This window comes from Mugil cephalus, chromosome 2 (genome assembly GCF_022458985.1).
Source record: "Mugil cephalus isolate CIBA_MC_2020 chromosome 2, CIBA_Mcephalus_1.1, whole genome shotgun sequence".
NCBI classification, from domain to species: Eukaryota; Metazoa; Chordata; class Actinopteri; order Mugiliformes; family Mugilidae; genus Mugil; species Mugil cephalus.
Genome location: NC_061771.1, coordinates 17845100 through 17872650, shown reverse-complemented (window position 1 = coordinate 17872650; position 27551 = coordinate 17845100). Strand labels below are relative to the sequence as shown.

The 27551-nt window shown below is 42.7% G+C and overlaps 2 protein-coding genes across 6 annotated transcripts in view; one reads left to right on the top strand and one right to left on the bottom strand.

The window, feature by feature from the left end:
• The window catches only part of fhip1aa (FHF complex subunit HOOK interacting protein 1Aa), a 33900-nt gene extending 23893 nt beyond the window's left edge, over nucleotides 1-10007 (bottom strand). Inside the window, exon 1 of one of the 2 annotated variants that reach the window (XM_047577963.1) lies at nucleotides 9748-10007. The gene's annotated coding sequence lies outside the window, so the exon portion shown is untranslated. The remainder of the gene's footprint in view (nucleotides 1-9747) is intronic. The other variant, XM_047577959.1, reaches the window with a different exon arrangement.
• A 1679-nt stretch (nucleotides 10008-11686) lies between these two features.
• Nucleotides 11687-27369, top strand: sh3d19 (SH3 domain containing 19). 4 transcript variants are annotated; one of them, XM_047578952.1, is made up of 21 exons: nucleotides 11687-11923; nucleotides 17015-17054; nucleotides 18074-18114; nucleotides 18284-18323; nucleotides 18416-18539; nucleotides 19146-19302; nucleotides 19383-20402; nucleotides 21821-21934; nucleotides 22069-22181; nucleotides 22565-22605; nucleotides 22684-22888; nucleotides 22982-23050; nucleotides 23165-23302; nucleotides 23632-23704; nucleotides 24273-24403; nucleotides 24498-24556; nucleotides 24634-24857; nucleotides 26261-26313; nucleotides 26427-26610; nucleotides 26858-26958; nucleotides 27058-27369. In XM_047578952.1, the coding sequence occupies exons 1-21, from the start codon at nucleotides 11851-11853 to the stop codon at nucleotides 27166-27168; spliced, it is 3111 nt and encodes a 1036-aa protein (XP_047434908.1). In that variant the 5' UTR covers nucleotides 11687-11850; the 3' UTR covers nucleotides 27169-27369. The 4 variants fall into 4 exon arrangements, with proteins under 4 accessions (XP_047434908.1, XP_047434910.1, XP_047434907.1 ...); XM_047578954.1 differs by having other exon boundaries at nucleotides 11689-11923; nucleotides 19167-19302; nucleotides 23629-23704; XM_047578951.1 differs by having other exon boundaries at nucleotides 11691-11923; nucleotides 23629-23704.
• Nucleotides 27370-27551: the final 182 nt, after the last annotated feature.

Here is a 27551-nt window from a genome sequence, read left to right as displayed (position 1 = left end):
CACATTGCCCCATTTCTATCCAGGGAAAATGGTTTTACTAGTGGAGCGTTGCATAAGAGAAGCAGAAACTCTCCCATGGTAAACATGAAAACTTAGATCTTTTCAGAAGACTCCAGAGAGGAGATAAAAGCCCCAGGTGGATAGAAGCAAACATAGCAGAGACGTGCCTGCCTCTAAGGGTTTTGTCTCTTTTTTCTGATCTGGTTTCTGGTATTGTCAGTTTCCTGTCACCCCAGAGGGTTTCATACATAAAGGTGTGGTCTGGATAAATAGCTCAAAGGCAGGACACACCCTTTACTCGGAATAAAGATCAACTTTCTGGCTACACTGGATTTTCAAATCTCACATTTCTCAGAGTCAATTTATATCTGGACACAGTTTCATTTCTCCAGTCATTAATCTCACCTGCAGGAGGCGCTCACAGAGGAGACAATTACAAAAAAAAACAGGCTGCAGCAAGCCAGTGACAGACAGGCCCATTAAAGTGATAGCAGCTGCTGAAATATTTAGAGCTACAGGTGAAGCCTTGAAAGGGGCAGATAGTGACAGACCTGAGTATTAATAGCCTACCTCGCCCAGGCAACAACACAGCAAGAAAAGAAAAGACAAAAAAATAAGTAAATAAGAGAAATAAGAGTTAGAAAAAGACATGCAGCTCAAACAGGAAGTCGCTGTCGGCACCTTGATCCAATCCGCCAACAAGCTTTCAGAATCCAGACTCTTAATAGCACACTATATCCATAAACCTGCTCTTACTTGGCCTTGATGTTGGGGTGGGGCTGAGCTGGAATTATGTAATTTCTCCAGACTTCAGACTGTGCGGGGATTAACCCAAATGATACGGGATACGATTTGACGGGAAGGACTTGACTCATTCGAGAGCAAGCAAATGTGTAAATTTGGAGCCCGGGAACCAATCAGCAGCCATCTGCTGACAAACAGACAAAGAACAGAGAGAAGTGGACGCTGGAATTGAGGGACGCCACATATGTCCTGGCCGTTAGCACTTGGTTAACAGTTTCCAACCACTGCGATGGTTTTGTTTAAGCTTTGTTTTTCTTGGCGACGTGTTAGCTCGCTCGCTGATGGGACGTTCCGCTCCTTTTGCCTTCCACTTGCAAACAAAGGCCGTTCAAACGTGACCGGTTAATACCACTTAAGCTATAAAAGGATGCTAGAAATCTTCCAGCAGCAAAGCTTTGTCCCTTTCCTGCACATTCTGCACATTCCTGAGCAGATGTCAGTTTGTAGAGATTGGGATGCAGCTAGCACCTCTGGTAGTGGAGCACCTCCATAACACAATCAACTGTCTTCCTAAACAGGTCTTAAAACAGTTTAAATGAAGTGGAAAAAGCCTGCTGAGACCACTGACGGCTCCCTGTCAGATAATAAATTAAATATCTTAACCAGCCACAGGTCCTCGCTTCACAACACAAGCTCGACATGCGCTGAACAATGACTGTAACCAGCTTATGAGATAAGACTGTGTTATGTAAGCAGACACTGTTGCTCCATTTTGCATACCCGTGAATATTTCACATGCACATGAAGGCTAACTGGGTGTTGGCCGCCGTATTCATCTTGGAACTGGTTTTAAGAGACAGGCTGTTCCTATCATAACTGTTGAGCGACTGTGAGAGATGAAATTCATTAACATGTCCAAACACAGAGAGGCAGGTGCTCGGTTTAGCTCAGATGAAAGACTGTAAAAAAGGGAGGGTCAATAATAGAACAGCGGTACCAAAAGCCTGAAGGGGGAAAAAAAAAGTACACCACATCAATAACAGGGCAGGGACTAAGTAGAAGCAGACCAAGACTGACAGAAGCTGACATCGAAGCTGAAACAAGCCCAACTTCACATCTAGTCTGCTCAGGAGAGACAAGGCTTTTCTTCCAGGCAGAGATGGATGAGATTGTATCCTACTTCCAGCCGCTGATATTGGCATCTGTCACCTGACTGTGCACAAGTTAATCCTTCATATATATGCGTGTGTGACCCAGGATTTGAGGTGAAGCGTTGGATAAAACTGCACAGGAATGCAGAAAATGGCCCATATTGATTTAGTTTTTTTACATTTACATTTCTGTTCTTAGAAAATGGGTATGATTCAAGATCTTACTTTATATTGTAATTAGTACATTTATCAGGTTCAGATGTTGAACTGTAAGAGTCTACAACCAATCAAGGCCGTCCTTAGACACAGTGACGTTTTCCTAAATGCAAGCATCGGCGTGCAGTCATGTTTACAACACTTGCATCATTTGTTAATTTACTTTTTTTTGTGGCCTGGTGGAGTGGCCTCTGTGAATCAAGCTTGTTCCAGTGTAAGCCACAGATATTTGACCTGGTCTCCAGATTCCCTAGATTCCAAACTGATGAACACCTTGTGATGTTGGTCTAGGTGGGTGCTACATGACTAAGTAACATCCACTCGAATGCCAGGTCCAAAAGTTTCCCAGTGGGACAATGAATTGTCACAAGATAATCCAAGTTATTTACTTCTCCCCTCAGTGGTCATAATATTATGCCTGATCGGTGTCGGTCCAAGTTTCCAAGGTTTCCCAGCATACCCATCTTGTTTTTATATTGTGGCTTATAGTGTAGTGTAACTCCCTGCACTTGACAAACTTAAGGTTTCATCTTCGAAAGTACACAAACTAGTACCTTAAAAAACAAGAACCACATACTAAGTAATTTTGCAGTCATTCTCATAAGTAAATCTCATATCATTACAGGCTGTAGAAATGCTCCAGCAATAAATCAAATATACATTTCAATGGAAAGATTATTAATGATAAAATACAGCAGAGAGAAAGGAACTCATTTTGCTGCCAAGTCAGCATAAAATAAACTATTGGAGGATATGAAAGAGCTTGAGATGATACTGATGAAATGTAACCTCCTGTGTCATTATACTCGTCCCACATTTCCAGAAAAAATGATCCTAAAAAAACGCTGTGCCTTCCTTCCTTCCTTTTGTCCTTTTGTTGTCTTCTCTGACCCTCACTGGCTAAATTACTTCATTGTATGTGCACAATGATGGCCGGTGACATCATCCCTACTTTCATGTTGGTGAGACCACAGGCCTCAGCCAGCGATAAGGGCACATTTTGTGTGGGTATATCCTATCTCTGGTCCTGCTGCCTCCTCTGTAGTTTGCATTACGTCTCACTGGCTGATAACACATCCATGTTTACACGTGAAATGGAAGCGGAAGAACAGAGGACATAGCTCGTCTGTGAAGTTCAGAGATGTTTATCAGGGAGACAAGAGCAAGCCGCACAACCACATGTCTGTCAATTATCGGGAAAAAACATTTGACTCAAGAGGAAACTTGAATAGGACAATATAGATACAGACTAATGTTTAAAAGAAAAAATGTTTGTTTCTGCCTTCAACTAGCTGAAAACCCGTCCCATACAGGGAACTTTTTTTGCTTAGAATTTTCAAGGCAAAAGAGATGCAAAACAGGCGCACATACGCTGTAATGACTGAGTGTCAGCACTAGTAGTAGTAGTATAGTCAGGCCTCTACACCTCCACAATACTTTTACACTGGACTGAAAAATGGACAAATTGCAGGCTTCACATACATAGCTGGTGCCTTCCTTCCATTTGGACAATGAAAGTGGTTCAACCTGATTTTGTTCTTTTCACAACGCTGTCGAGAAACCACAGAAAGTTTATGAGCTGGGCAGTAGCATGTGATTAGGTCAGAACAAACTTTATGGCTAAAAACAATAAAACATTTTTTTATTAGTAGTATTTTGGTGCTACAAACACAACAGAATGTCTTTGTGTGCTTGCTTATATTTAGAGAGTTAGCAAAGAAAATGTCTCGTATCTCAGCGTTAAGATCTTAAGAGGCCAGTAGCATTAGCCTAGCCTAGCATTAGCCTAGCCTAGCCTAGCCTAGCATTAACCAAGATTAGAAGCGAGAGAGACAGCATTACTCTGCAAATCTTGGAAATATGCTTTGCAAAGGTTGTAGGGACTATAAAGAAAAAAAAATAGACATTTTTAGAATATAAAGGCACGGATAGTTTTATCGTTTCACTAAGTGTTGTTATGAAAAATACCTACATGAGTTTGCGGGTGCTGCTCTGACTTCATGTAGTTAGCACTCTGTAGGTGCTTTACAATCCCTTCTCATACCAATTAACAGTTCCCCACTTGTACTGTATGCAGCATAAAAACTCAAGCCACAATCCTGAGTGTAATTTTTCCGAGGGCTACCGCCTAACCAAAATATCCGACATGGTGCTCCAACATATGGAAATACCGGCTAAAGCAAGCAAATACGCTGCCTTCAAATGGGGTTGTGTTTACTGTGTTCACTAGAAGAGTCTCTTGTGGTATTCACAACCTCGTGGAATGTGGAAAAAGTGGAAATTTTGCTATAGTCTGAGTTCACAGGCTGTGAGCTGTTTTCTGACATTTTTTTTTTAAAACAAAAAAAGCTGTGGAGGGACTGTGATAAATGATTTACCGGCAAAAACAATGAGATGAGAATTTGCAACATACTCAGTGTACTTGCAGCTGTAGCACACCCTTTCTTTTTTCCTTTTCTTTTCTGTAAACTTTATTAATAAATACAAAACAGCACACCGTAGCTCACCTGTGGCTAATGTGCAGGGCAGAATAACAAGTACAGCAGAAGGTGGTGAAGAAGTCAATGAGCTCTCTGAGCAGCTTGCTGCTAAATGAGGCTCCTCATCAATGATATGGAACGGTTTCGGATATCATACGGCAAATGTGGAACGAACTCGTCCCATATGCAAGGTTAATGGCTAAGGATAGCAACACAACAAATTTATTCCACCACCTAGAGTACAACCGCAAGCCGAAGTACGACGAGAGCCAGAGAATGAGTCAGGAGAAAGCAGCCACATCCTCCCAAATTAAAAACAAAAAAGCCGAAGCATTCAGTCAGTTCGTTCTGTATGATAAGCAAAGCAAGTGTTTGAGTCAAAAACATGGAGTGGAATCCACATTGTCTAGCAGCGGTCTTCTCACAACTTACATTTCAGTGCCAGAGGCCATTTTTCCGACGGTGAAACCACAAGCTCGAAAGTCAATCTAATTCAATACAGTGTCGGGTAAATTCAGCTGTCGGCTGAATGGGCTCCGAGGATTCACACTAGATCCATCCGAGGCAACAGGTGGCAGAGTGGTGGGTATCTCTGTCTGGAGCTGATGAGTGGGATGACCTTCTTTTCCTCTCTGCATATGTAGGAACAGTCTGAAAGCCTCGTGTTGCGATATTAGCCGTTTTGTTCATGCCCTCTTGTTTGTGTCGTTTCCATGGCAACATAAGGGGAGGTGTGTTTACTTGGCTAATGGACTGTACATATGGATGGACAACACATCCCCACTTCCTACGATGGACCAAAAGGAAGCCAAACATCTGGACATGCAGGTGGTACCATCATGTGCATCTGAAGTCATTGGTGTAGCTGTGGTATCGGTGCTCCGCCCATACTTTGCTAGATTGTAATGTCTGACGCTATAGCTTATAGCAAGAGTTACATTCAATGACAAAAACCAACCAACAAAGTGAGCTCATATTATAAACCTGCACTGCAGTCAGTGATCAATGGGCTCGACTTGCTTTAGCTCAGGAGTTAGTCTCATATGATGCATCCCTGACAAAACATCTAAAACATTTGAGACCATTAGAACATGTGTCCCCACCACTAAAACACATATTTGATGCATTGCCGTTTTGTTTTTTAACTTTTAACTTGGCTAGATATTGCACCTCTCTCTCTCTCTCCTGGCAGTAGTGTAGGGCTGTGTTTGTTTGACATTTAAAAACATGTAACTATCAGGAACAAAGCAGAAAAAACAAAAATAGGTATTTGGAAATTACTTTACCTCCGGTCTACTTAATTCGAACATACCGATTTAGTGATGACTGACTAAAAAATCTGACTAATTTCGATGCATTTTTAAAATGTCTATTTCCGGAATGGTATTTCACGGATCGAATATGACATAAGATCCAAAAACTAAATCATATTATCCTTTTTGAAAAATATGTAACTTGTATGACATGGATTATGTCACCGTCGTTTACATTAAAGTCGCCAAAATATAAAACTGAACATGGCTGTGCAAAGATAGAATTGCAAACAATGAATTTCCAATGTCCTCAAACGAGTTTTAGCTAATTGGTGAAGTTATAGCTTGTTACTGATGATGGATTTTGTTACGTTCGCAGTTGATAAAGATAAATAAACAAGTTTCAGCTGTAAAATCTGAGATCGGCTGCAGAATAAATCCACATGACCGCCATCATGTTTTTACACCAACTAGTATCTAGTTATGAGGACAAAAGTCTAAATGAAGCAGAATAAAACTTAATGTCCCCATATGAGGACGCGAGTCTCAGGAGGTTAAGAAATGGTCTAGATCACAGGTGTCAAACATATGGCCCGCGGGTCAAAAGCGGCCTGCCAGAGGGTCCAATCTGGCCCGTGGGATGAATGTGCAAAATGCAAAAATTACACTGAAGACATTAACTGCAAATTTTCCAACGAAATTTACTACTTTTCCTTTCACGCAATTTTAGTAAGAGCTGTGGACATAACACAACATTGAGACATACAGAAATTGCACTTCTTTTTTCTTAAGAAACATCTGGTTGTTCAAAGATTTTGTAATCGTGCAGGTCATTAAATGTAAACACTTTCGTAATGTACTTCTTTGTGCTAAAACAAAGGGAAACATTTGAAGTTGTCATTATTTGAAGGTCTGGCCCCCTTGAGACCATGTTGTTCTGTAGGTGGCCCCTGAAGTAACATGAGTTTGACACCCCTGGTCTAGATGATAACAAGGCATTTATCTTGAGGTTGTGCTGACAGGCAGCCAGATTGTGATGCATGTTTACAGGGTCGCTGTCAGGGCAAGGAGGAGGTAAGGTGAGGCTAATCCCAACCACGAGACAAAGCTGAGCCAGCTCCTTCATGGTGGGAAAGCAGAAACACACACAAACATCTGCTGATACGTTGACTATAGCACCTGTTCCACTTGAATTCCTCACAAGTTCACACAGATTACTGACTAGGGAGAAAATGTTCGTCACTTTTACAGTGTTTGGAGTGTCACTTTGCAACTCCGTTGGTACTATTATCACGGGAGGCAAATATTCCAGTGTAACAACTAATATAAACAATTTCTCAGCAGAAGAGGCACCAAACCAGATCCCAATCACAAACTTGTGACCCGACGTTATACTTTTAATCACATCAGAATGACCATTATTCAGACACACACACTGTCCCTGTGTGTCATGGTCTTGGTTGCAGGTCTGAGCATACACTCTAGGTTGTCGGTTGTGCGCTTTTCTGAAGATCAGGAGTAATCTTACAGATGACCGATTAGCCACACATTCCCCTCATTCCTCACAAAGACTTTCACAAAGCCACAGCTTAACTTCCCTTCTCGTTGCATGTCAGAATTTACACTCGACTAACTCATGTTTAGGTTGATAGCTGTGAAAAGTGGTAGAGATAGCGCTGATCTGCATCTTTGTTGTAGTATCTGAACTGGAACAGATCAGGAGGAAGAGTCCACACAGCATGTAACTAATTATGAACAGCGGGCATCAGGCTGAACTGATTTTGACAGCATCGGAGAGGTTTCTCTATAAAGCCGTCGGAAACCGTACGCAGCTTTGTTGCAAATAACTGACATTAAATCCACAGTAAACTAATGATCATCAGATACTCACACTTTCACATCCTTCATAGTGGCAGCATATATATATAAACAAAACAAAACACTGCCTGAATACATCCTCTGATATCTTTCCATCCTGTCTCTGCAGCCAGCTGTGAACAGGGAGCAGACCAGAGCCACTGGGCTGCTTGCTGGACAGCTTCAAACAGACCAGAGAAGGGACCGCAGCAGCCACATCTGACGATGACATGTGGACATTTGCGGAGGACACAAAAAAACATCAAACAGTTTGCCAGAAAGCACGTGGCCCGAGTGTGGCATTTGAGTCAGTCACATGACGACCCCCAGGCCTCTTTACCGTGGAGAGCGAGGGATGTGAAAGTGACAATGACCACAGCTCTGTACAACTGAACCGTCACCATGACAACAATCTCCATGCCCTTGCGAAGGAACCACGTTGAGGCTGAAAAAGCTCAAAGAATTCGCCAAGCTGCTATTTATTAAGTCAAAAATCACCCAGGGCTGAAGAAAAACAAAAAACAAAAGGATTGATATGGGGTCATATAATACCATTAGCAACACCCGCTTATCCTTTACCTGGTCCCAGCTGACAGAGGGAAAGAGGTCACAAGTACCTTGGAGCACAAATTCAAATGTATACCAAAATGCAATAGCACTTTGAAGAGTGCCAACTGCTTCCATTTGCTATTACAATTTAAAAGAAAAAATGTTTTAAAAAACTATTAAAGATCTGGTGGTTTAGGGTTCTTACGTGTGAGAATCACACACCCATATCTCTTAATGAGTTTTCAACAAGAACAAAACACATCTCAGATAATAAAATCATTCGGCTCTAGGAGACCGTGGTGAGCCTTTTCCGCTGTTCCGTGATTTATAGGCTAAGCCGCTTCAATGAACAAAATAAACATATTACATAAAAAAATTTTATTAAAAAAAAAAAATCTAGCTGAAGCATTAATACTCTCACTTGCCCAAAAATTTACACCAGTGAAAATATTTTGATGTTCTGCATTAAATCGTCCTTTGTGCGTTTCTGTTGTTTAGCCAAGCCCACTGATTAAAATGGGGTTGTTAAAATAATACAAATACGTCCTTGGAGCCCAATACAATTCAATAGCACAAACCACACCCCCACAATGAAAACACAGTTGAATCAACAGTTCTCTGTTATTTGAGACAAATGCTGAGAACCAAAACCTTCCCGTGGAGCAGAGATTCAGTGAAGAATGCACTTGTTTTCACTAGTGTACAACACAAATCTACAAACAGGGTGGATACACACATACACAAAAAAAAAAATGCTGAGGTCAAACTTTCCACATGGAGAAACAGGCTGAGTAAGACATATGTAAACCACCCTCAAAAGCTCAGTTTACCTCGGGGGACTGTGAATAACCCGTGATTTAGCAGGTGGAAGAGAACACCTTTAGTGGGACGACACAAACCTGGGCGGCCATGAAACATTCACGATGTCCGCGGGTAACTCAACACCCACACACCGAGACATCACTTCACAGCGGACACCTGAGTCCAGAGCACCTCAGCAGTCACCTGGAAATTAACCTCACAACAACAGCACCACGTGGACGCGACTTGTCGGGCGTTACCGCGAGATTACGAAACCCTGCGCGCACACACACACACACACACATAGTCATTAAGCGCTGACAGATTTATTATTCGCTGTGTGCGCGTTGCCAAACTGTGAACTGTAACTAGAGGCAGGGCTGCTCTGTTTTCCCTTCTGGCCCGAAAGCACCACGGCAGTTTACTTTTTCACTTCTCTAACTTTACACTGACGCAAACTGAGTACTCTCCAGAGAGCCCAACACACACACACACACACACACACACGACTGGTTTTCCCCGAGCACTAGTTTGGAGATACCCAACCCTGTTCTTGCTCCCACCCGCACATGTCAATCACGGAGTCCGCGACTGTCAAAAAAAAAATAACATCAACCAGAAACTTCACTGTCAACTTAAAGCCTAACATACAAGTTGAGCTACGCTAAGAAAATGTTATTTTTCTTTCTTTCTTACCGTCGGACTCGGTCGGATCCTCTGTTTAGGCGAGAGCGCACCAGAGTAGCAGCAGCAGCAGGTTTCCAACAACAAACGCTCAGTACGTCCTCTCAGGAATGAACATCCGTGTTTCTTTTTTTCTTGCTCACAGCTCCACACTGTCCCACTTTCCTACCGTGAGTTTGCTGTAGTACTGCACGTAACACACCTACTTAACCTGGTCCGTGGCGCACACATAGGTGAAACCACACTAATCCTCATTTGAACGCTCCTCCCACTGAGCCACAGCAGACCAGACCCACATCCACTCAAGGATTTTTTTTTAATTTTTTTTCTCCTTTGGGTCTCGCCCCACGGACAGAAAACACGTGAGAAGTGATTAGTGGGGAAGTATACCTGGTTTTAAAGGCACATATCTCGGAGTAAAAGTGGAGCCACGTGAATGTTCTTATTGGAGTATGGGTACTCATTAATCTTGGTCTTGTTGTTAAACCTTTATTTATCCCGTGGTCTGTGCTGACCGTGTCTCTTTCCACAAGATTTTATTTGAATCATGATTACAGAGGTTTCCCGAAGTTGATCTTTAGTGGTTATCTTAACTGACACACGATCAAAACCAAAACAGGAAAAAAAAAGAAATATGATTTTGATTTGATCTCTTTGTCGCCACCTATAGGAGTGAAAGTGGGATGCATAGACACGACAAACATTTGGCAGACCGTGTCAACTTTTCTTAAAATAAACTAATTTAATAAATTAACTTTAATAATTAAATAAATGTAAATTGTTAAAAACTAAACAATAAAGTGAACCACACAAACATTTGTTATTCCATTCCAGCAGATGTATTGTCAAGAAGTTTACTCAGGACTTGACTTAAAAAAAAAAAAAATCTACATCAACTTATTTGGTAGCTCTGTGTAAAACCCGTTACACTTCACTATCACTAAATCCACGCGGTATTCTTAGCCTCAGTGGGATCATGATCATTATGATCTCCAGTACAAAATTATACTGTAGAGCTAAGAAAAGCACTCAACCGCTATTTATACTTGACTGAAGGATGTGTTTAGACCAAGTCACCATTCAAGTAAAAGCTTCTAATTATTATTTAGCCTAGCCGTATTGAATCCATTTCAGGTAGTTGGTGACGTAGTGTAAAGCTATTTTTTTTTTTTTATAAAACCAGACTGTAAATATGAGCGGACATATGGCGACACCCAGTGGCGGAACAGGCGAACTGCACCTCAGCACACACGAGAATCGACAGGAAACTTTATCACAACACTCAAGAACTATTTCCGCTGTTCACCGCAGGCGTCATTTAAAGATACATTAGTTAATTCAGATTTATTAAGGTCTAATGAATGCCTGGGGAATTTAGTACAAGTTAAAAATATTTTCCATGATGGTGGAAAAATGTTTCGAGAGGAATTCGAGTAACGTTTGATACAAATGTTAAAAATTTACATATTTTATCGAGTGATTCCGGCGTGTTTTATATATATGACAAAAGATATACGCAAACATTTGTCATTTGAACGGTATATAGTCTTGACTATATGGGGAGTTTATAAAAACACTGGGAATTTAATGAAAGAATGATACAACGTGCACAGCTTAAATAACTAAAATAAAATAAATTAAAGAATGGAAATTATTTATAAATCGTATTTTACAATGACGTTTAAGCCCTACTGTATATATTTAGATTTGTCTTAAACTGAAAAGGAGCGTAAAAGCTGATCTGTGGGGGTGGGGGGAGCAAAACCGCTACTTTTCCAGATGAAATCGAAACACATTCATATTGTTCTTTTGCATGTCAACTTTAAAACACGCTTTCCGGTGTGATAAAGGGGCATTGCTGGTGATCAGCCCGACTTTGACCGAAAATTCCCACGTAAGTGCTGTGCGCCGTTGGCAGCTGGGGTCCGGACAGTGACTGTGGCACCACCTCCATCCAGAGAAAGTGCTGCTGTGGGCAGGACGCACTGAAAGTTCTAGCCACGGGACAGAACCCGACTATTTGGCCAGGCAGATGAATGATCAATGAGCGTTTCTCTCGAAAGGTCACTTTTTACTGTTTCATCATTTGAAATTGCGAATCACCGGTGAAACGCGATGGCTGAAGCCCGGCGCGAGGAGGAGAAAGAGGGGGAGCGCAGAGATCTGCGGGACAGAAGTCAGACAGCAGGTATGTGATGATCATCTGAGGAGCTGAGAGCTTTCCCGAACCACTTCACTTTCACCGGTCTTTGATTTGCCATCAGACACAAATCATTTGTATTCATTTGAACCAAATCAGTTATACTTTACATCACAGCAACCAACCACCAAGCTAGAAAGTGTATTAATGTTTCTTATATAGATCTGGAGATCCATTGTTTTCCTTCTTTATTTATTTATTTATTTATTTTTTAAGAGAGAATGAAAATCATTCAGCAAACTCTTTAAAAAGCTAAAACGCTCATAAACTACTTTGGGAAATATCTCGTGCCATGAAAAACTCCCTAAACAGACAAGAAAACACGTCACACTTTAAAGGCATCAGTTAATCTCATGATGTGCATGAATGTACACGTTAACAGGCTCACTCTGCCGCCGCTGGGACTCATCCAGAACTTAAATCCAGCACGAGGAAGCACAGCCTCCTATTCCATGTTGGTCTACTGGGTGGAATTAAATCAACTCACTTTAGTTCATTAACGATTTTTCAGTGTAAGAGGTAAACATCAGTGGCAGATTGCTTGATTGATGGTGCCTCAACAATGAAGGGAATGCCCTTCATAGGACATTCATACCAGCCTTCCGCCATAAATTAAAAGTGCATCCATCTCTCTGTGGACAAGCGAGCTGGAAACACACCACCTCATTGCATCTTAAAAAGCTTTTGTCAGCCACCTGGCGGTTACGGTAAATCTGTCCCCCGCTGCTCATATCAACATGTGTCACTTGCTGCTGAAAAGAAAGCTGTTCTGGTTCCTGTTGGCTTTAGTGTGTGACTCACTGTACAAACTTCATCCACCTGAAGAGTTTGACCGGCCTTGGCCTCACCATTCAAGAATAATTCCGTTTTAAACAGGTCATTGTTTTCACGGTTATCACCCCCAACACTTACTCCCCGTCTCCCCCTGCGCCCTGCCCCGTTCAGATATATCTGCAGCCAGTTGCATGAGCTCAGACCCCCGACCCCGGCAGCTTCCTGGACGGGAGCATTCCTGTCAGAGTCAGAGTCAGAGCGAGGCAGGCCGCCGCGTCATCAGCGAGCCCTTGTCTGAGCTTGATAAAGCTTCTTCAAAACAACAGAACACGTCGGGATCCACATCAGGCCATGAATCACGCGTCTACAGAGTGCCGTTCAGTCGTGACACGATGGTCTGTCAGCTTTAAACCGTCTTGTTTTTCCATGTCTGTTTTGACTAGTTGCCCTGCTAACACAAGTCAAAACCCTCGCCTCTCTTCACATGTTGACATGAGTCAGAATCTTTCATTCCTTCATTGTTTCCCCCCCATAAATGTCTCAGCACGTTTTCCGCACTCAGCACATCAGTCCATGCTTGCTGCAAAATGCAAAAAGTCGGAGGCAGATTAAACTTGAATCGCTTTATCAGAGTTCCGGGATCAGCTTCTGTGCTGGCGTAGAGTGACACGTTTGGGCAGACTGTCGTGCGTTCTTTCCCTTTGTTGCCAGTTTCCCCACCAGCTGCTCCGCGACTGCTGCTGCAGTAATGCTGAGTAATGTCAGCATGTGTTGGAGCGAGAGCGCGGCTGTGAGGGGTCTCCTCCTCCCCTGCTGACTTCAGCGGCCTTCGCGTCGGTTTTGTCTTTTCAGGTGTCACCCAGAGATATTTACTTCACGAGGGAGACTGTCCAACGGCCTGCTTGACAGAGTTTTAGGTTTTTTCAAGTTAATGTTGAAAGTTTGACGGTTTAAGGATCCTCGACAAGGGAAATAATACATTTGTGTTGGCACATACACTACAAAAACGTGTCACTTCATTAGCTGCTTGTTTCACCTCTTTTAATCCTGACTAGGTCTTATCTTCATGCACCGATCTGCCACAACATTATGTCTGTGGTTCAGGCTTGCTCCGGTGCATCACACTGATACTTGATTGTAAGTGCTACTGAAGTAGAGATTTCTATGTCAGAGTTTGCAATAAAACACATTTTAGCGGCCTTTAAAGTTTTACATTGCAAAATCATGGATGTTTTTATTAGAAACCACTATGTACCAAAAGCAAATCTACTCAAATCCTTCAAAACATATCATACAATCATATTAACATGTGTAATATCAAAACATCAGATCAAAGTTCGTCTCCTTTTATCAAAAGACAATTTATGTCTGGGTGAACTCAGATCAGTTCTTCTCTCATCCGTGTGTCTTTTCTTTGACTTTTCTTGCTAATTTGAGCTGTAATTTTCTTCTTAGAGAAGACCTCGCGGCATTTTTAAATGTCCCTCGCAGATAAACGCAGACCGGCAGAATATCCGGTCGCGTGACATTTTTGAGCGATGTCAGAAATTGACACCAACCAAAGAGCATAGTTTCAGGATCGGCCTTTCTACTTTCGTTATTGGCTGCCAGTGCAAAGGATATGAGCATATTTGGACCTGACAGACTTCTGCAGGAGAGAAAGAGCTTCACACCCTAAATGTGCATTTTGAATGTTGTTTTTCAACTACTTTGACAGGAGACATGTTAATGAAGCAAAGTAACAAAAAATCTCAAAATTGATCAGTGGGTGAAAAAACAGTGGTTTTGCCTCAACTATCACGTACAGTCTGCAATCTCTGGCATTTCCACAAGTTGTGTGGGAATGAAATCTGTTGCTTGGAAAATCCTGGACAAACCAGCCTTCCCAGCATCCAGGCTTCATGAGTTAAAACCATTTCATTTCGTTTTTATTTTTACTGGTTTTAAAGAGTGTTTCTTTTATATGCAACTAAGCTACTTTGACCAAGTAATTTTCCCTCGTGAATCATTAAAGTCTGTCCAAGTCTCAGGGTTAGGAACTTTTCCTACAACGCATCCAAGATAAAACTGATGTACTGACATGACTCGGGCGTTTCCCATCTTGTAGTGTTTGTAATCTTTGTGAGTGAGTGTTAATGTTTAACTCATCCAGCTTTGAGGCTTTTGTTGTTGTTTTCGAAAGGCGGCAACGCCAACAAATCAGTTTCTTTCTCAGTCAGGGATTAATCCACACTTGCATTCATAACCCACAGAGGAGGCATTAAATGAATTGGAAAGTTGCCCAAGTGTTTTATGTTTCAATTATATTTTTCAAAGCTGGACCACATTTTTAAAACTCTTTGAACGTGTGAGGGCTCTGATGTGTTTTGGGTACCTTAAACTCTCCCAGTCAACTGGTGGGTCAGCCTTTCTTCTTCAGCGTTATTTAACCTCATTTAACCTTTTCTATTTCTCTCATCATGTTTTAATTTCCTTCTCTGACCTTCACGAAAAGTCCTCCACATAAAATATTTGACAAGTTTCCGGTTAAGGAAACAACTAGTGTGAATATGATTTGTATGAATGCCCCGGAGTGACATGTTAGCCTATATCCCAGTGAAACAGACGGTGACGGTGCAGCGTCGTGTGTCACGGCCTCCACTTCCTGATCGACCGCATTCCCGTTCAACAGATTGGCCAAGTAAACAGCGCTGAGATATTACAGGGCCGCCCCTCTCTTTTACTGTTGTCTGTGGGTGTGTGCGTGTGTCTGCTACCTCCAAGTTCTTTGTCAGGACTCTCTGTGGACCGGGAGAGAAACATCCAGGTGGAAATAATCCTGTGAAGATTTTGATATTTATTCCCGTCATTCCTCACAGGTAGGGACATCATCGCGTGTGGTAACGCGAGCAGGGTCCAGGCTGAACACAAATGAAAGCACAGGTGATGAGACGCAGGTTGAGCTGTTATGCTATTGTCAGACAGCACATCTACAAGGAAGTCACGGTTCTTTATTTGAGGCAACAGACCGTAAAGGCTCTTTAGTTACAGGGGTTAGAAAAAACACTGCTCTCTAATTAGGAGAGGAGCGCAGAAGCTCTTTTCCCACATGCTGTTAAAGTGTAATCCGAGGCCTGTCCGTGGGTCCAACAGATAACAGGGAACAGGTGTGACAGGTGGGTTCGACCGCCAACGAGGTCATGGTTTCTGGCTGCAGGCACTGACAACAGAGCCCGCATTTTTCTCCATAAACAAACGAGTTCCTGGTTGATTAGGTTTGTTTGCATTACTGATTTCCCTGCTTAGCTCTTAGCTCGCAGATATTAGAATTCATTTTAACCTTGTTTGTTTGAGATGCAGTCACAGACAAGCGGTAGTTTATAGAGGTGAATGTGTTGTGTTTGAAAGCCCCGAACGTTAGCCTGGCCACAGCTTGGGTCACTGCTTTTTTTTTTTTTTTTTTGCATGTGTAGAGGAACTCATTTTAATACTGATTTGACTGTTAGCAAACATAAGTTATATTCATGATGACAACCCAGTTTTTGTTGACTTCACACGAGTAGATGATCATAATCTATGTGAGTGTTTATTTGTATTATTATATTTCTTTTTATTTTGAGGCCCTGATCCTCAACCGTACACATACATCTAGGTTTTTCAGTTCGGAGATATTAAATGAACCAGCCTACGACGTTTCTTTTCTTTCTTTTACAAATGACATGATGATGCTCTACTCGGTGAACCTAGACCCGAAAGCATCATCGCACTTGCTTCAGACAAACAGGTTGATCGAGATGTTAATTGTGCCACGTTGCTGGTTAGGGCTGGGTTCTTGTATTTCCAGATTATGAACAGTCCGATCTGGAAGTACAGTGGGAAATATTTGTGTTGCAAGCAAATGGGATTTCTGAAGGGCACGCTTCGTGGAACTGCTGCTTGTCAGCTTTAATGGAAACAGTGTCATCTTAATGCATCTGTAACCAAGTGTCACGCCTCAAGACTGTCCAAAGCTAATTGTTACGTTGCCCAGTTTCGGGACAGTCCTTCAGCTATCTTTAAAATATTAGGAGGGTGGTCATAATGTTATGCCTGATCGATGTACATAGTGATATATATATAAATAGTGAGAAACTGGGGAGTGTTGAGTGTATAGTCAGTGATTTCACTGCCATGAGCAAGGCACCCGTCCCCGATGATACTTGTGTGTGTGCAAATGGACGAGTGACATGCAGACGCATAGAAACACAATTGTCTTGTCTCTACTGTGTTGTCTTTTTGGTGACATGCGTTAAATTTGTTGCCGCACATCTGTTTCCCCCCCCACAGATCGTCCTGAAAGAACCAAGGCAGAACATTTACATTCCTGGTACGTCGCTTCTTCTTCTTCTTCTTCTTCGGATTTAGGTTTTATGTCAGTCTCTCTGGATTCACCAAACTGGGGGGACGTGCAGCACTGTCCCTTTAACGGTCAGATCTGCTGATGGTGAAGTTGTGAATGGGCCAAACAATGCAGTGATTCCATCCTCGCTGACACACACACAAGGTCAACACAGGCACAAAAAAACTTGTTGTTCCACTTGTTGCTTAGTTACATTAAGGTGTTACAGTGTCTCTCAAAGCGCTGGAAGAGAATTAAAAACACGGCTTCCGCGAACAGCACGATACGTTACCGACCTTTAGCTCCTTGTGTTTACAGCTTAGCTTATCAATTACATCCAGGAGAGTTGCTTCAGATGCTCCTCCTGCTCTCAGGTCTTTAATGTTCACAATGAGCCCTGCTGCTGTCAGGAGAGTTTCCCGTAGCTCCGGTGAAGAGACCTCTGGTGCCACGTTAATTTAGCCGCCACAGTTTTCAGCGAGATGAGCTCAGAGATGATGATGCGTTAAAGGAGCAGAAAAGAGTCTCTAGAGGTAAATAACCCAGGGATCTCAAACTGTGTCGGCACATTCAGTGACTGTGTTGTGTACTCACAGCACCTGGAGGTGGTACCATTTACAGAACATCATGTATTTGTGAGGTAGGTAGACACAAACTGAGCAGCATGTGCAGGGAGTCATTTTTAAACTTATCTAAAAGATATTTGTTAAAGCCCATACTTTGCTGAACAGTAACATATAAGCAAACTGACTAGATGATTTTTAGTGTAGCTTTACTTTGTGTGTTTTCTCATATTTACAATCTTAAAATGTTTGAATCATTTTTTTATACATACTGTATATTTTGCACTTCTCTTTTCTTAATGAATCCCTCAGCTTTTATTACTTCTGACTTCATTTTTTCTCTGTTTCACTTTTTAAATCTTTGTAGCAATTCAGATCAATGACTCTTGTTTGTATCTTTCCCACAACTCACTGATGAACTTCATGTCGTGTTCTCTTTTTCAGTCAAGGGCCTCTGTCTTCTATAAGAGCTGCGATCAAGCGAAGTAAGTTCACCCTATCTGAGCTTTAGCATTTAGCATTTCAGGGAGAGAGGATAAGACTGTGAGCTATTTAGGGATGAAATGCGTGGTTGGATAAAACGTTGGCACTGAAATGCAAATGCAATAACGGTGACATGCAATCGAAATTCATTCTGCCTTTTCCTTCCTTCAGCAAGAAGCAGCCCTCAGAGCGACAGCACCAGAGACAGGCGGTAATGTGAAATTAAGTTTCTGCTGATCTGTAAAGCTGAGCAAGTGAGAAAGTGAATGTTCTTTTATGGTGCCTCTGTGTTTTGTCTCTCAGGCGACCAGAGATCACTATCGTCTCCGCTGAACCTCTGGTCAGCAACAACTGGTTCTCAGGATCCACTGTGGTTTTCCCTCCTCCTCAGCCTGGCTGGTCTGCAGACGTTGAGGCCGTCTCCAAGGTAGACTTCATCTAGTTTGTATCCTCAATAATCCCTACCTGGTTCTGAACTTGTGTATGGGCATTTGTGTGGACTACCTGTCCAAGCATATTCCCTTTAAATCATAGGGCTTCAACCGGGGGTCCGCGCCCCCTAGGGGGTGCGCAGGGGTACTGCAGGGAGGGCGAAAAATCTTAGGTTGATTGGACATTTTCCATATAGTTTTTAATTTCCCCCACAAATTTTATTGTACATTTTTTTTATTAAAGGGCGCTCTTGGCCTGAAAAAGACCCCTGCTTTAAATGATAAACAACAAATACAAACGGAGCACAAGGTATATACACTGATCAGGCATAACATTATGACCACCTTCCTAATATTGTGTAGGTCTCCCTTGTGCCTCCGAAACAGTTGTGACTCATCAGAGAATGGACATGTGTCATAAAAGTATTGGGATCCACCCAAAGAATACACTCACTTCTGGCAGGTTATACAGTAAAATGCCAAGGGTAGAAGAGACACTGTGGATACAAGTGTAACCTCACCCAGTACATTAAGTGAAAATGCGATGGTTGTGTAAAATAATGTGTGTGCATGTGTGAATACCTCTCTTTTTCATGACTCAGCCTCCACCGTCCTATGACCAGGTGATTAAAGAGAAGACCCAGGAGGAAAATACAGTTAAGCCCACTGCAGCCCCCCGCCGGAAAACCTGCACGGCCTCGAGCGGCACACAGACCGACCCTGTGAGGGAGCACGCTGCTGCCCAGAGAAACTCTGCCGGTGAGGCATTCGAGAGACGTCGTCAGGAAAAAACTAGCTGATGTTTTGACTGTGCCCATTATGATGCATTTTGTTTACAGGTAAAAAGCCACAGAAGCCACCGAGACCCTCACTGCCGAAACCCGCGGAAAGAAAGCTCACACCTGAAGCAGACGGGGAGTTTGATGCAACAACATCCACAAACGGCGATGGCCAAAGTGACTCTAATTTGGATGTAAAGCAACTTGAAAAGGCAGACCAGTCCACTCACACGTGCACCAGATCTGTCACTGTACACTGGGATATTCTCACAACTCCTTGTCCTGTCTCTGCCGTTTCCACTGACCCTACCCCCTCCCCGCGACGCCCCGTTCCACGCCCTCGATCAAAATCCCGGAAGCAAGCAGCCGAAGAGGAAACCAAAGTTCAAATTCTGGTTAAGCTCAGCGAAAACTGTGAGGATATTCAATCTGATCCACAGGAAGAAGTCTCGTCGAATAAGTATTTACAGGAGTTACTGGAGGTCTTCGGTGCCGATAACGAGCTCGAGGACAACAGTGACGTTATCAACCAATCAGACGAGGATTTGCAGGATGATGCTGATGCTGACGAGATGAGCGACAGCCACAGCCAACGTAATATCCGGGCCAGGATCCAGGCCTTCGAGACCCAAGTCCCCACAGAGGAGGGAAATGCATTTGACCCGGCCAGAACTGCCCCCCCGACCAGGAAGCCCTCCATCAAACCCCCAGTCGCCGCTAAGCCTTCCGTGGCTCTTAAACCTCAACTTAGCTACAGCACAGATGACTACCAAAACATATCATCCGCTAACACCCCCCAAGCTCCTAAACCAGCCCCTAGACCCCAGTCCTTCAAGAAACCTGCGGGGCTGTCGATAAAGGAGGAGCTGGAGACTTTGCACAGCAAGGGGGGTGCCCTACAGAGATCACGTCCATCTGTGCTGACCAGAGCCAACACCGTCTATGAGGACGAAGTATCCCCAGTTCCACCTCTTCCTCCAGCGAAACCACACAAGGAACCACTTAAACCCAACCTGAACATCAACAACCACAACTCAGCCTCCATGGTCAGAGACATCCAGTATGCAGACACTCCATCATGTGAGTAGCGTCTCAGTTAGCGTACAGTCTTTTACTGTAAGGTTTTTGACGTACTCTGTTCATCTGGATGTATACGTTTTATCACTTAAAATTGTCGGTGGAGAAGCAACACAAACTAAATAACGGGTTGCGCCTTAAAAGATCAGTGTTTATCCGAACAACACGAAGAAAAATAAAGAAAACACATGCTCAGTTGACGACTAAAGACAATCTGAGAAAGGCAAGCCAGTTCTGTTTGTAGGGATGTCTCTGGTGCAGGCATCCAACCTCTCCCAGGAGTGTTTTTTTTTTTTTGCTGCACAAAAATGAAAGGGAGGAGCTGTTAATAAATGCTGCAGTTACAAGACATAAATTATTTAAGAAGCGAAAGAAATGTCATTTATTTTCATTTCCTTGAACCCATTTGTAGAAAAATGGTGTTGAACAAAGAAGGAATGTTTCAAAATGCTCGATTTACAAACTTAAGATGCCGACATGGACAATTTGACTTTGATGAGTGGGTCACGGATCCGTTTCTTTGCATTTCTCGGGTCATCTGCAGTTTGAATTTAAGGTTAAATTCTGTCTACAGCTAACCCAGTCAAATGAAAGCCAGTTTTACCAGTCCGACCTGTCCCTCACAAAATACCAGCTAATGTTGGGAACAGTAGGCCCTCACATTTCCTGTCAGGCAATTTGAGGAACGTTTGCCATTTATTTTTCCCAACATGATGTTGGTGTTTATCCGAGAGAGGCTGTGCCGAGCTCAGTGTTTAGTAACCACCACACCAGTAGCCTGCAATCTTAAATGTTTATTATTAGGGCCAATTGAGTTTTAAATACTTTGTGGTCCAGTACTAGTTCAAGTATCAGTATTTGGGAGTGTACAGATAAGACAAATAAGGCAAAAAGTAGATGTATAGTCATGTTCCCCTGCTTCTAGAGGTTATGCTAGGCTAGGCTAACTAGTAGGCTAACAGATGTGAAAGTGGTATGGATCTTCAAGAAAGCTACTATGTTATCAGATACGAAAATATGTTAAATTATTATTAGTCTTTATTTAACCAGGTTGATTCCGTTGAGATACAATGACCTCTTTTCCAAGGGAAGCCTAGCCAAGACTGCAGCTTAGGAAAGTTGTGCACAACACAAATTAAATACATGGGAGACACAAACAACAGGACCACGACCAAGGATTTAAAACAAGCACAAGTGTGATATATAGCTGTGGGTTTTCAAAGATCCAACGGTGATGAGTTCCTTTTAAGTTTTCTGCAGTGAGTTCCAAGCAGCAGGGGCAGAGTGAGAATTGGGCACATTTAATAAGCACAAATCATTGTAATAATTTTCATAATAATACTTAACAGCTAGAAAACAAGCAAAACTGTTGCTTGCTAAAATAAACCTACATCTATACAGTCAAGTGTCTTCTCATTCAGTTCCAGTCCCGGTGAAACCTCAGGTCAGCGTGGACAGCAACGGGGCCTCGTTCAACAGACAGAGTGTGACTAAAAGACCGACCACCATCCGAGTACCCAGCAAAACCGACTTAGGTGAGTCCAGCAAAAAGTTGTGCGACCGAATGTTATCTTATTTTTGTCATACTAAAATGAAACTCCTGGAAGTTATGTGCATTATCGCATCCGGTTCTGTTGATTTTACACTAAGCTCAACCATTCCTCCCCAGTAGCAGATAGCTTTCAGGACCGCCCTCCCCCTCTGCCAATTCAGAAGCCTGTGGGCGCTCTAAACACCTCATTGAACCAAAAACAAACCCTGACACACGCTGTCTCCTTGCAGGTAAGAGACGCGTGACAGTGCAGACACACACATTATATGACACAACTTCCTGGTGTCATGTTCTTTTTTTTTTGAAGACTCAAATAATATATTTGTTTCCTAGGACTGACTTAGAAACATTAAATAAAATAAAAAATATCATTATTAAGCACCAAGGCTATAAAAACTCCTCTGTGTGTGGGAAATCTCTGTCAGGTTTTTGTTAACTGTGCAGCTTACCTGCTTCATTTTCTCTGCTTTCCACAGACAAAGAAACCTTTGTAGCCGCACAAACAATCCCCTGTTGAATGCTATGTGCTGTCACACGGACCGCATGGGTCCAAGTGCTGCACACTGTTACAGCGTGTCTGTTTTAGTGCTAACACTAATTAATTATTTCGCAGGAATCTTTCAGTGCTAGTCCTCTGCCATCGCTACCACCTCGGTAAGTGACGGAGAAACGCAGTTGCAGAAATTGGAATATTACTAGGCAAGCCTCACTCACGTTATTGATGCCTTCCAGGAAGCCAAGTGTGAACAGATCCCTCCCACCTCGCCCACCTCCAGCCAAACCAGGCCCTGGGAGGCCTCCCCCGCCGAGCCTTCAGGCCATAGGTCGATCTCAAACGGTGCCAACCACCAATTCGCCCAGACCCAAGCCCCAGAGGAAAGGGCTCGTCTTACCTCCAAGGCCCAATCCAGGCCACCGTCTCTACAACAAATACACTGTGAGAGAGAGCCCGCTGCCCCCATGAGTGCTGTAGCTGTGCTCCCTTTGTCGCTTCATGAGCGTCGCTTTAAATTTTTCTTTCTTCCACCAGCTTCAGCTTCCCCACGGGATTGCAGCCTTTGACTATAACGGCAGCAATGCAGGAGAACTTTCGTTCCAGGTGACTAAACTTTTTACCCTCCATATGCAAATGTCGCCCGTGTACCTTATGTACGAAAATGTAAAACAGGACATCTAGTAACACCTTTAACGCCTCTGTTGGCTTTGTCAACAGAAAAATGAGGTGCTCCTACTGCTGAAAGAGATCAACCACAATGAGTTCGAGTGCCAAGCTGGAGAAACCAAAGGCCGAGTCCACAAGTCTCGCATGCAAATCATAACTCCTCTGGACTCGTACGACTCTCCACCTGAGGTAACTGTCTGATGAATGCCTGGGCCGTACTTGCTTTCGTGCCGAGTTGGCTTGAAAAAATGGCTGTCTTCATGAAAATGTGCTAGCAAAAATGTGATTCTTTATGTTAACAGAAGAACAGGCAACTAGGAAAAACACCTGCATACGCCTACAAGTGCAGGAAGGGTCACTAGCATTCATTTTCCACGAAGTGACAAACTTTAAGATATCATTAAGATTACCTACAATTTTGCTGTGTTTGATGTTGGACTTAAGGTGGTATTTAGTTGAAGATGGATTTCTAATTTCATTTCACGGGTGATTTAAAAGTCTTTGTTCTTTCTCAGCAGGGTGCCGGTACGCCTGCTTGGGGTGGTGATGATGGTGGGCTAAAGGTAAAGGCTATGCATGACTTCTTTCCAGGTGAGGCGTCAGTTTCTACAAACCAAACAGCAATTTGTTTGCACTAAACACTAAACAGGGACTTTTGATTTTTTTTTTTTTTGATACCACTCTCACACCTCGGCTTTAATTAGAAACGGTAGGGCCCAGAGGTGAATAGCTTAGCTTAGCATAACGTCTGGAGGTATGAGGAAATAGTTAGCAGTAGTATTTATAGTATTTATAGGTATATTAGGTATTACATTAACTGTTTTTATGGCTCAGAACTAGTACAACAAATAAGACACTGAGTCAGTCAGTAAGATTTAGAGGAACATTAACTTTTTTAGGGACCCAGATTATCTCTTTCCTTGCTTTCAGTCCTTTCGCTGGAGCCTGGAGGTGCTTAGCTTAGCTTAGCTTAGCTTAGCTTAACGTAGAAGAAAGATAGCTAAGAAATATGGCTCTTTTGAAACTATATGTTAATGGTTAGATACTATTTCTAACTGAAAGGGAATCATATAGAGATATTTGTTGAATTTCAAGTTTTAGGCATGCATTGTTGTATTTATTTTCTGAGTCTACAAAGTTGAAGTGTTTGTCCTTACAGAGCAGCCAGGAGAACTGTCTCTGAGAGCGGGGGATGTAGTGACCATGGTGGAGCAGGTGAACAATGAGTGGTACAGAGGCACCTGTAAGGGATCTACTGGCTTCTTTCCCGTGAATTATGTCAAAGTCCTGGTAAGCTTCAGTGCAGATTATTTTTTTTAATAGTAACACCTTCTGTGTAATCCTCGAATGAATTTGAATAGTAGTCATCTTTTTCTCCAATTAGCCAAATTCACCAAAACCCCTCCCTGAACGGATAGTAAAGCCACCACCCGCATCAGTCAGGTACCGTTTTTACTACACAAAATATTTGCAGTAGTGTATATAGTAGTGTGCTAACCTTATGTTTGAATTCCCTTAAGTGGGCCGAGGTGTGTGGCAAGGTTCGACTTTGATGGGGAGCACAGTGACGAGCTGACGTTCTGCGAGGGGGATGTGATCAAGCTGACGGAGTACGTGGGGCAGGAGTGGGCGCGCGGAGAGGTCGGCGGCCACGTCGGCATCTTCCCGCTTAACTTCGTTGAAATCGTCGAAGACCTGCCTCCACCCCCGAGTCAGCCGCAGTCTGCCAGGGTAGCACTGCCTGGTATGTTACCAGAAAACACCTCATGCCTTTACACTTTTGGCTGTGTTCAATGCAATTATTCACTCACATTACACTCTGGATTCTCAGCGGGAAACAAAAGAGTGGTTTGTGTCTGCGCTGGTGAAGAGCCTTTATTTGACCTTTCCCTTTATGCTGGCTGGCATTTCCCTCTGTGGCGCGTCAGGAATTTGTTCCTCTGTTTCTGTTTCATTAAAGTGTTGTTTACTTAAGTCGAGTACAGAGGAAGGAGTTTAGAAACACAGACTCCCCAGATATCTCATATTGTATCTCTCCATCTTTCTCATGTATGTTTATCATATTTTACATAGAGTAACGTACTTTTTGTCTTAAAAGTCTTCACCAAAACTATGATACAACAGATTCTCTTACTACTATTATACTGTATTGCAGGTGTCTTCAGTGTTACAAAATTGTGCACTCACAGGATTAATTACAAATTTCTCCTAGTATAAAGTAAATATCCAGAACTTTAACAATTATATTAATTCTTAGATGTTACTTGATGCCAGCAGTTTAATTTTTATTTTTACCATCAGTGGTGCCCTGCTATTGAAGTATTTACACCAAATTCCTGAGTTACTTGGCATTTCTTGCTCCCTGTCGGGCCATCATTTTGAGAAAAAAAAAATATTTAGAAAATTGTACTTCCACCGACTGGCTGTGTTGGTTGATGTGCGCTTACAACACCAAAAAAAAGTTTCAAACATGTGCAATAGTAGGGTGGCTGTGCAACTGCCATAACCATACGTACCTTTACCTTTAAACATAGCTAAATGTAGTAGGGACAGTGAATCACCAAGTAGTAGCCTATTTGGCTGATGGGAGCTAGCTGTACTGTTAGCTTCTCTTCTGCTAATATTGCAGTGTGTGCATCTGGGATTTCACCTGGGGACTGAATAGGCTCCCGGCCAATAGCGGGGAATCTGACAGAGTCAGAGTGTAATATGTGGCCTCGTGATTGGCTCAGCAGCGATGGGGGCGGGGCCTACTGTGTACAGGAGGCTTAGCTTGACAGGTCTCGGATAACGTATCTGTGTGAAACGATGCGCTGTTGAGACCGTTGCCTCCATTTGTCCCTTCCCTAAAATATGTTGGATTTGTGTTAATGGGCATTTGAACAGATTTATTTTTTGGGGGAATAGTAAACAATTTATGAAAAATGTCTAATTAACCAAAGACTTTTCGACCCCCTGTTGAAGACCTATGCTGAATAGCATGTTCAATTTTCTAGTAAGGTGCTTCAACAACAAAACAAAAAACTATATTTATTTATTTATGTGGTACAAATACTCAGAGATCTCAGCTGCCGCTTCAGTTATTCCAATAATACTGACAAACCAACCAACCAACTTTTTCATTGAACGTTCCACACATTTCCACAGGCATGGCCGCTGCTTCTCACAGTATGACCCCCGAGGCTGCCAATCCTGCCCAGGTAACCACCATTTATACAACCAGAAATATCAATAAAGACGATGCTGGCTGTGTAGCAACGTGATTAATCTGCAACAACAACAACAACAAAAAAAAAAACATTTCCTGTTTCAGGCGTCTCAGTCCAACACGGAGTGGGTGGTGGCCCTGTATGACTACGCCGGGCAGTCAGAGGACGACTTGTCTTTCCAACAGGGTGACACTATCCTGATCACGCAGCACATCGACCAAGACTGGAGCAGAGGAAGGCTCAACGGCAGAGAGGGCTTCTTGCCCCGGGCGTTTGTTGAGGCCTCAGGTACAAAACAAATATTTGGAGCATCAGTGACAGTGGAGTACTGTGCTACCTAGTCTAGTGGCTGGGGAACGAGGCTTTAAATTCTTAATAATATGATGGGAAAGTACTTTGTCACACATTCTTATGCAACACTTTTTGTAAGTTATATAATTGGTAAAAAAATAATGGGGATTTTCCAGAATTTCTACTTTTGGTTTTCTAATCAGCCACGCTTTTTTTTAACTCGGTGTATGTTTTCGTTGAACAGGCCAGCAGTTTAACAACCAGCAGAATGGAGCTGCCAACAGTTTGAGAGCAGAGGCTCTGTACAACTTCACATCAGACTGCGATGAGGAGCTCTCTCTAAAGGTGCAGTCATAGTTTTCGTCCGTCAACAATACATTTTCCATATTCACTCCCAAGAAAGCGTCAATAGGATCAGCTGTCTTGTTTTTCCTTCTTTCACAGATTGGCGACATAATAACAAATCTGGAATCCATGGATGATGAATGGTTTTTGGGGGATTTGAGGGAAAGACGAGGCCTGGTCCCTAAAAACTATGTGAAAGTACTGGGATAAAGGATATGGCCTGAACTACTGAGATCAAGGGACATGTTTTCAGCACTGGAAGCCAGAAGTGAACTGCCTTAAACTCCTAAGCAGTGTTAATCTCCAAGTAGTGCAACATTACCTTGAAATGTTTACTGAATATTTGTCATTGCTTTAAATAAAGATTGTTGGCACTGTTGGTGCATTTGCACCATCTAGTGGTTTGTTTCATCATTGCCACTGCATATTTGCAAAACGTGCTCAATACTGTTACAACCCAATTCCCACCATTACTTGACCTCAAATGAAGGTCATACTACTTAAAGAAGGTATTAAAATCAGATTAGTCTCAGAAATGTGATTTTTTTGCACAATATTTTACCCTAATTTCCATTTTGTAAACCTTTCAGTTT

Bases quoted from the DNA above. Each gene is read 5' to 3' on its own strand.
- sh3d19 (XM_047578951.1), top strand. From the start codon at position 11,851: ATGGCTGAAGCCCGGCGCGAGGAGGAGAAAGAGGGGGAGCGCAGAGAT. The intron at 22,889-22,981 runs GTGAGAGAGAGC...TTCTTCCACCAG, and splicing joins GTCTCTACAACAAATACACT to CTTCAGCTTCCCCACGGGAT. The intron at 24,858-26,260 runs GTATGTTACCAG...ACATTTCCACAG, and splicing joins TGCCAGGGTAGCACTGCCTG to GCATGGCCGCTGCTTCTCAC.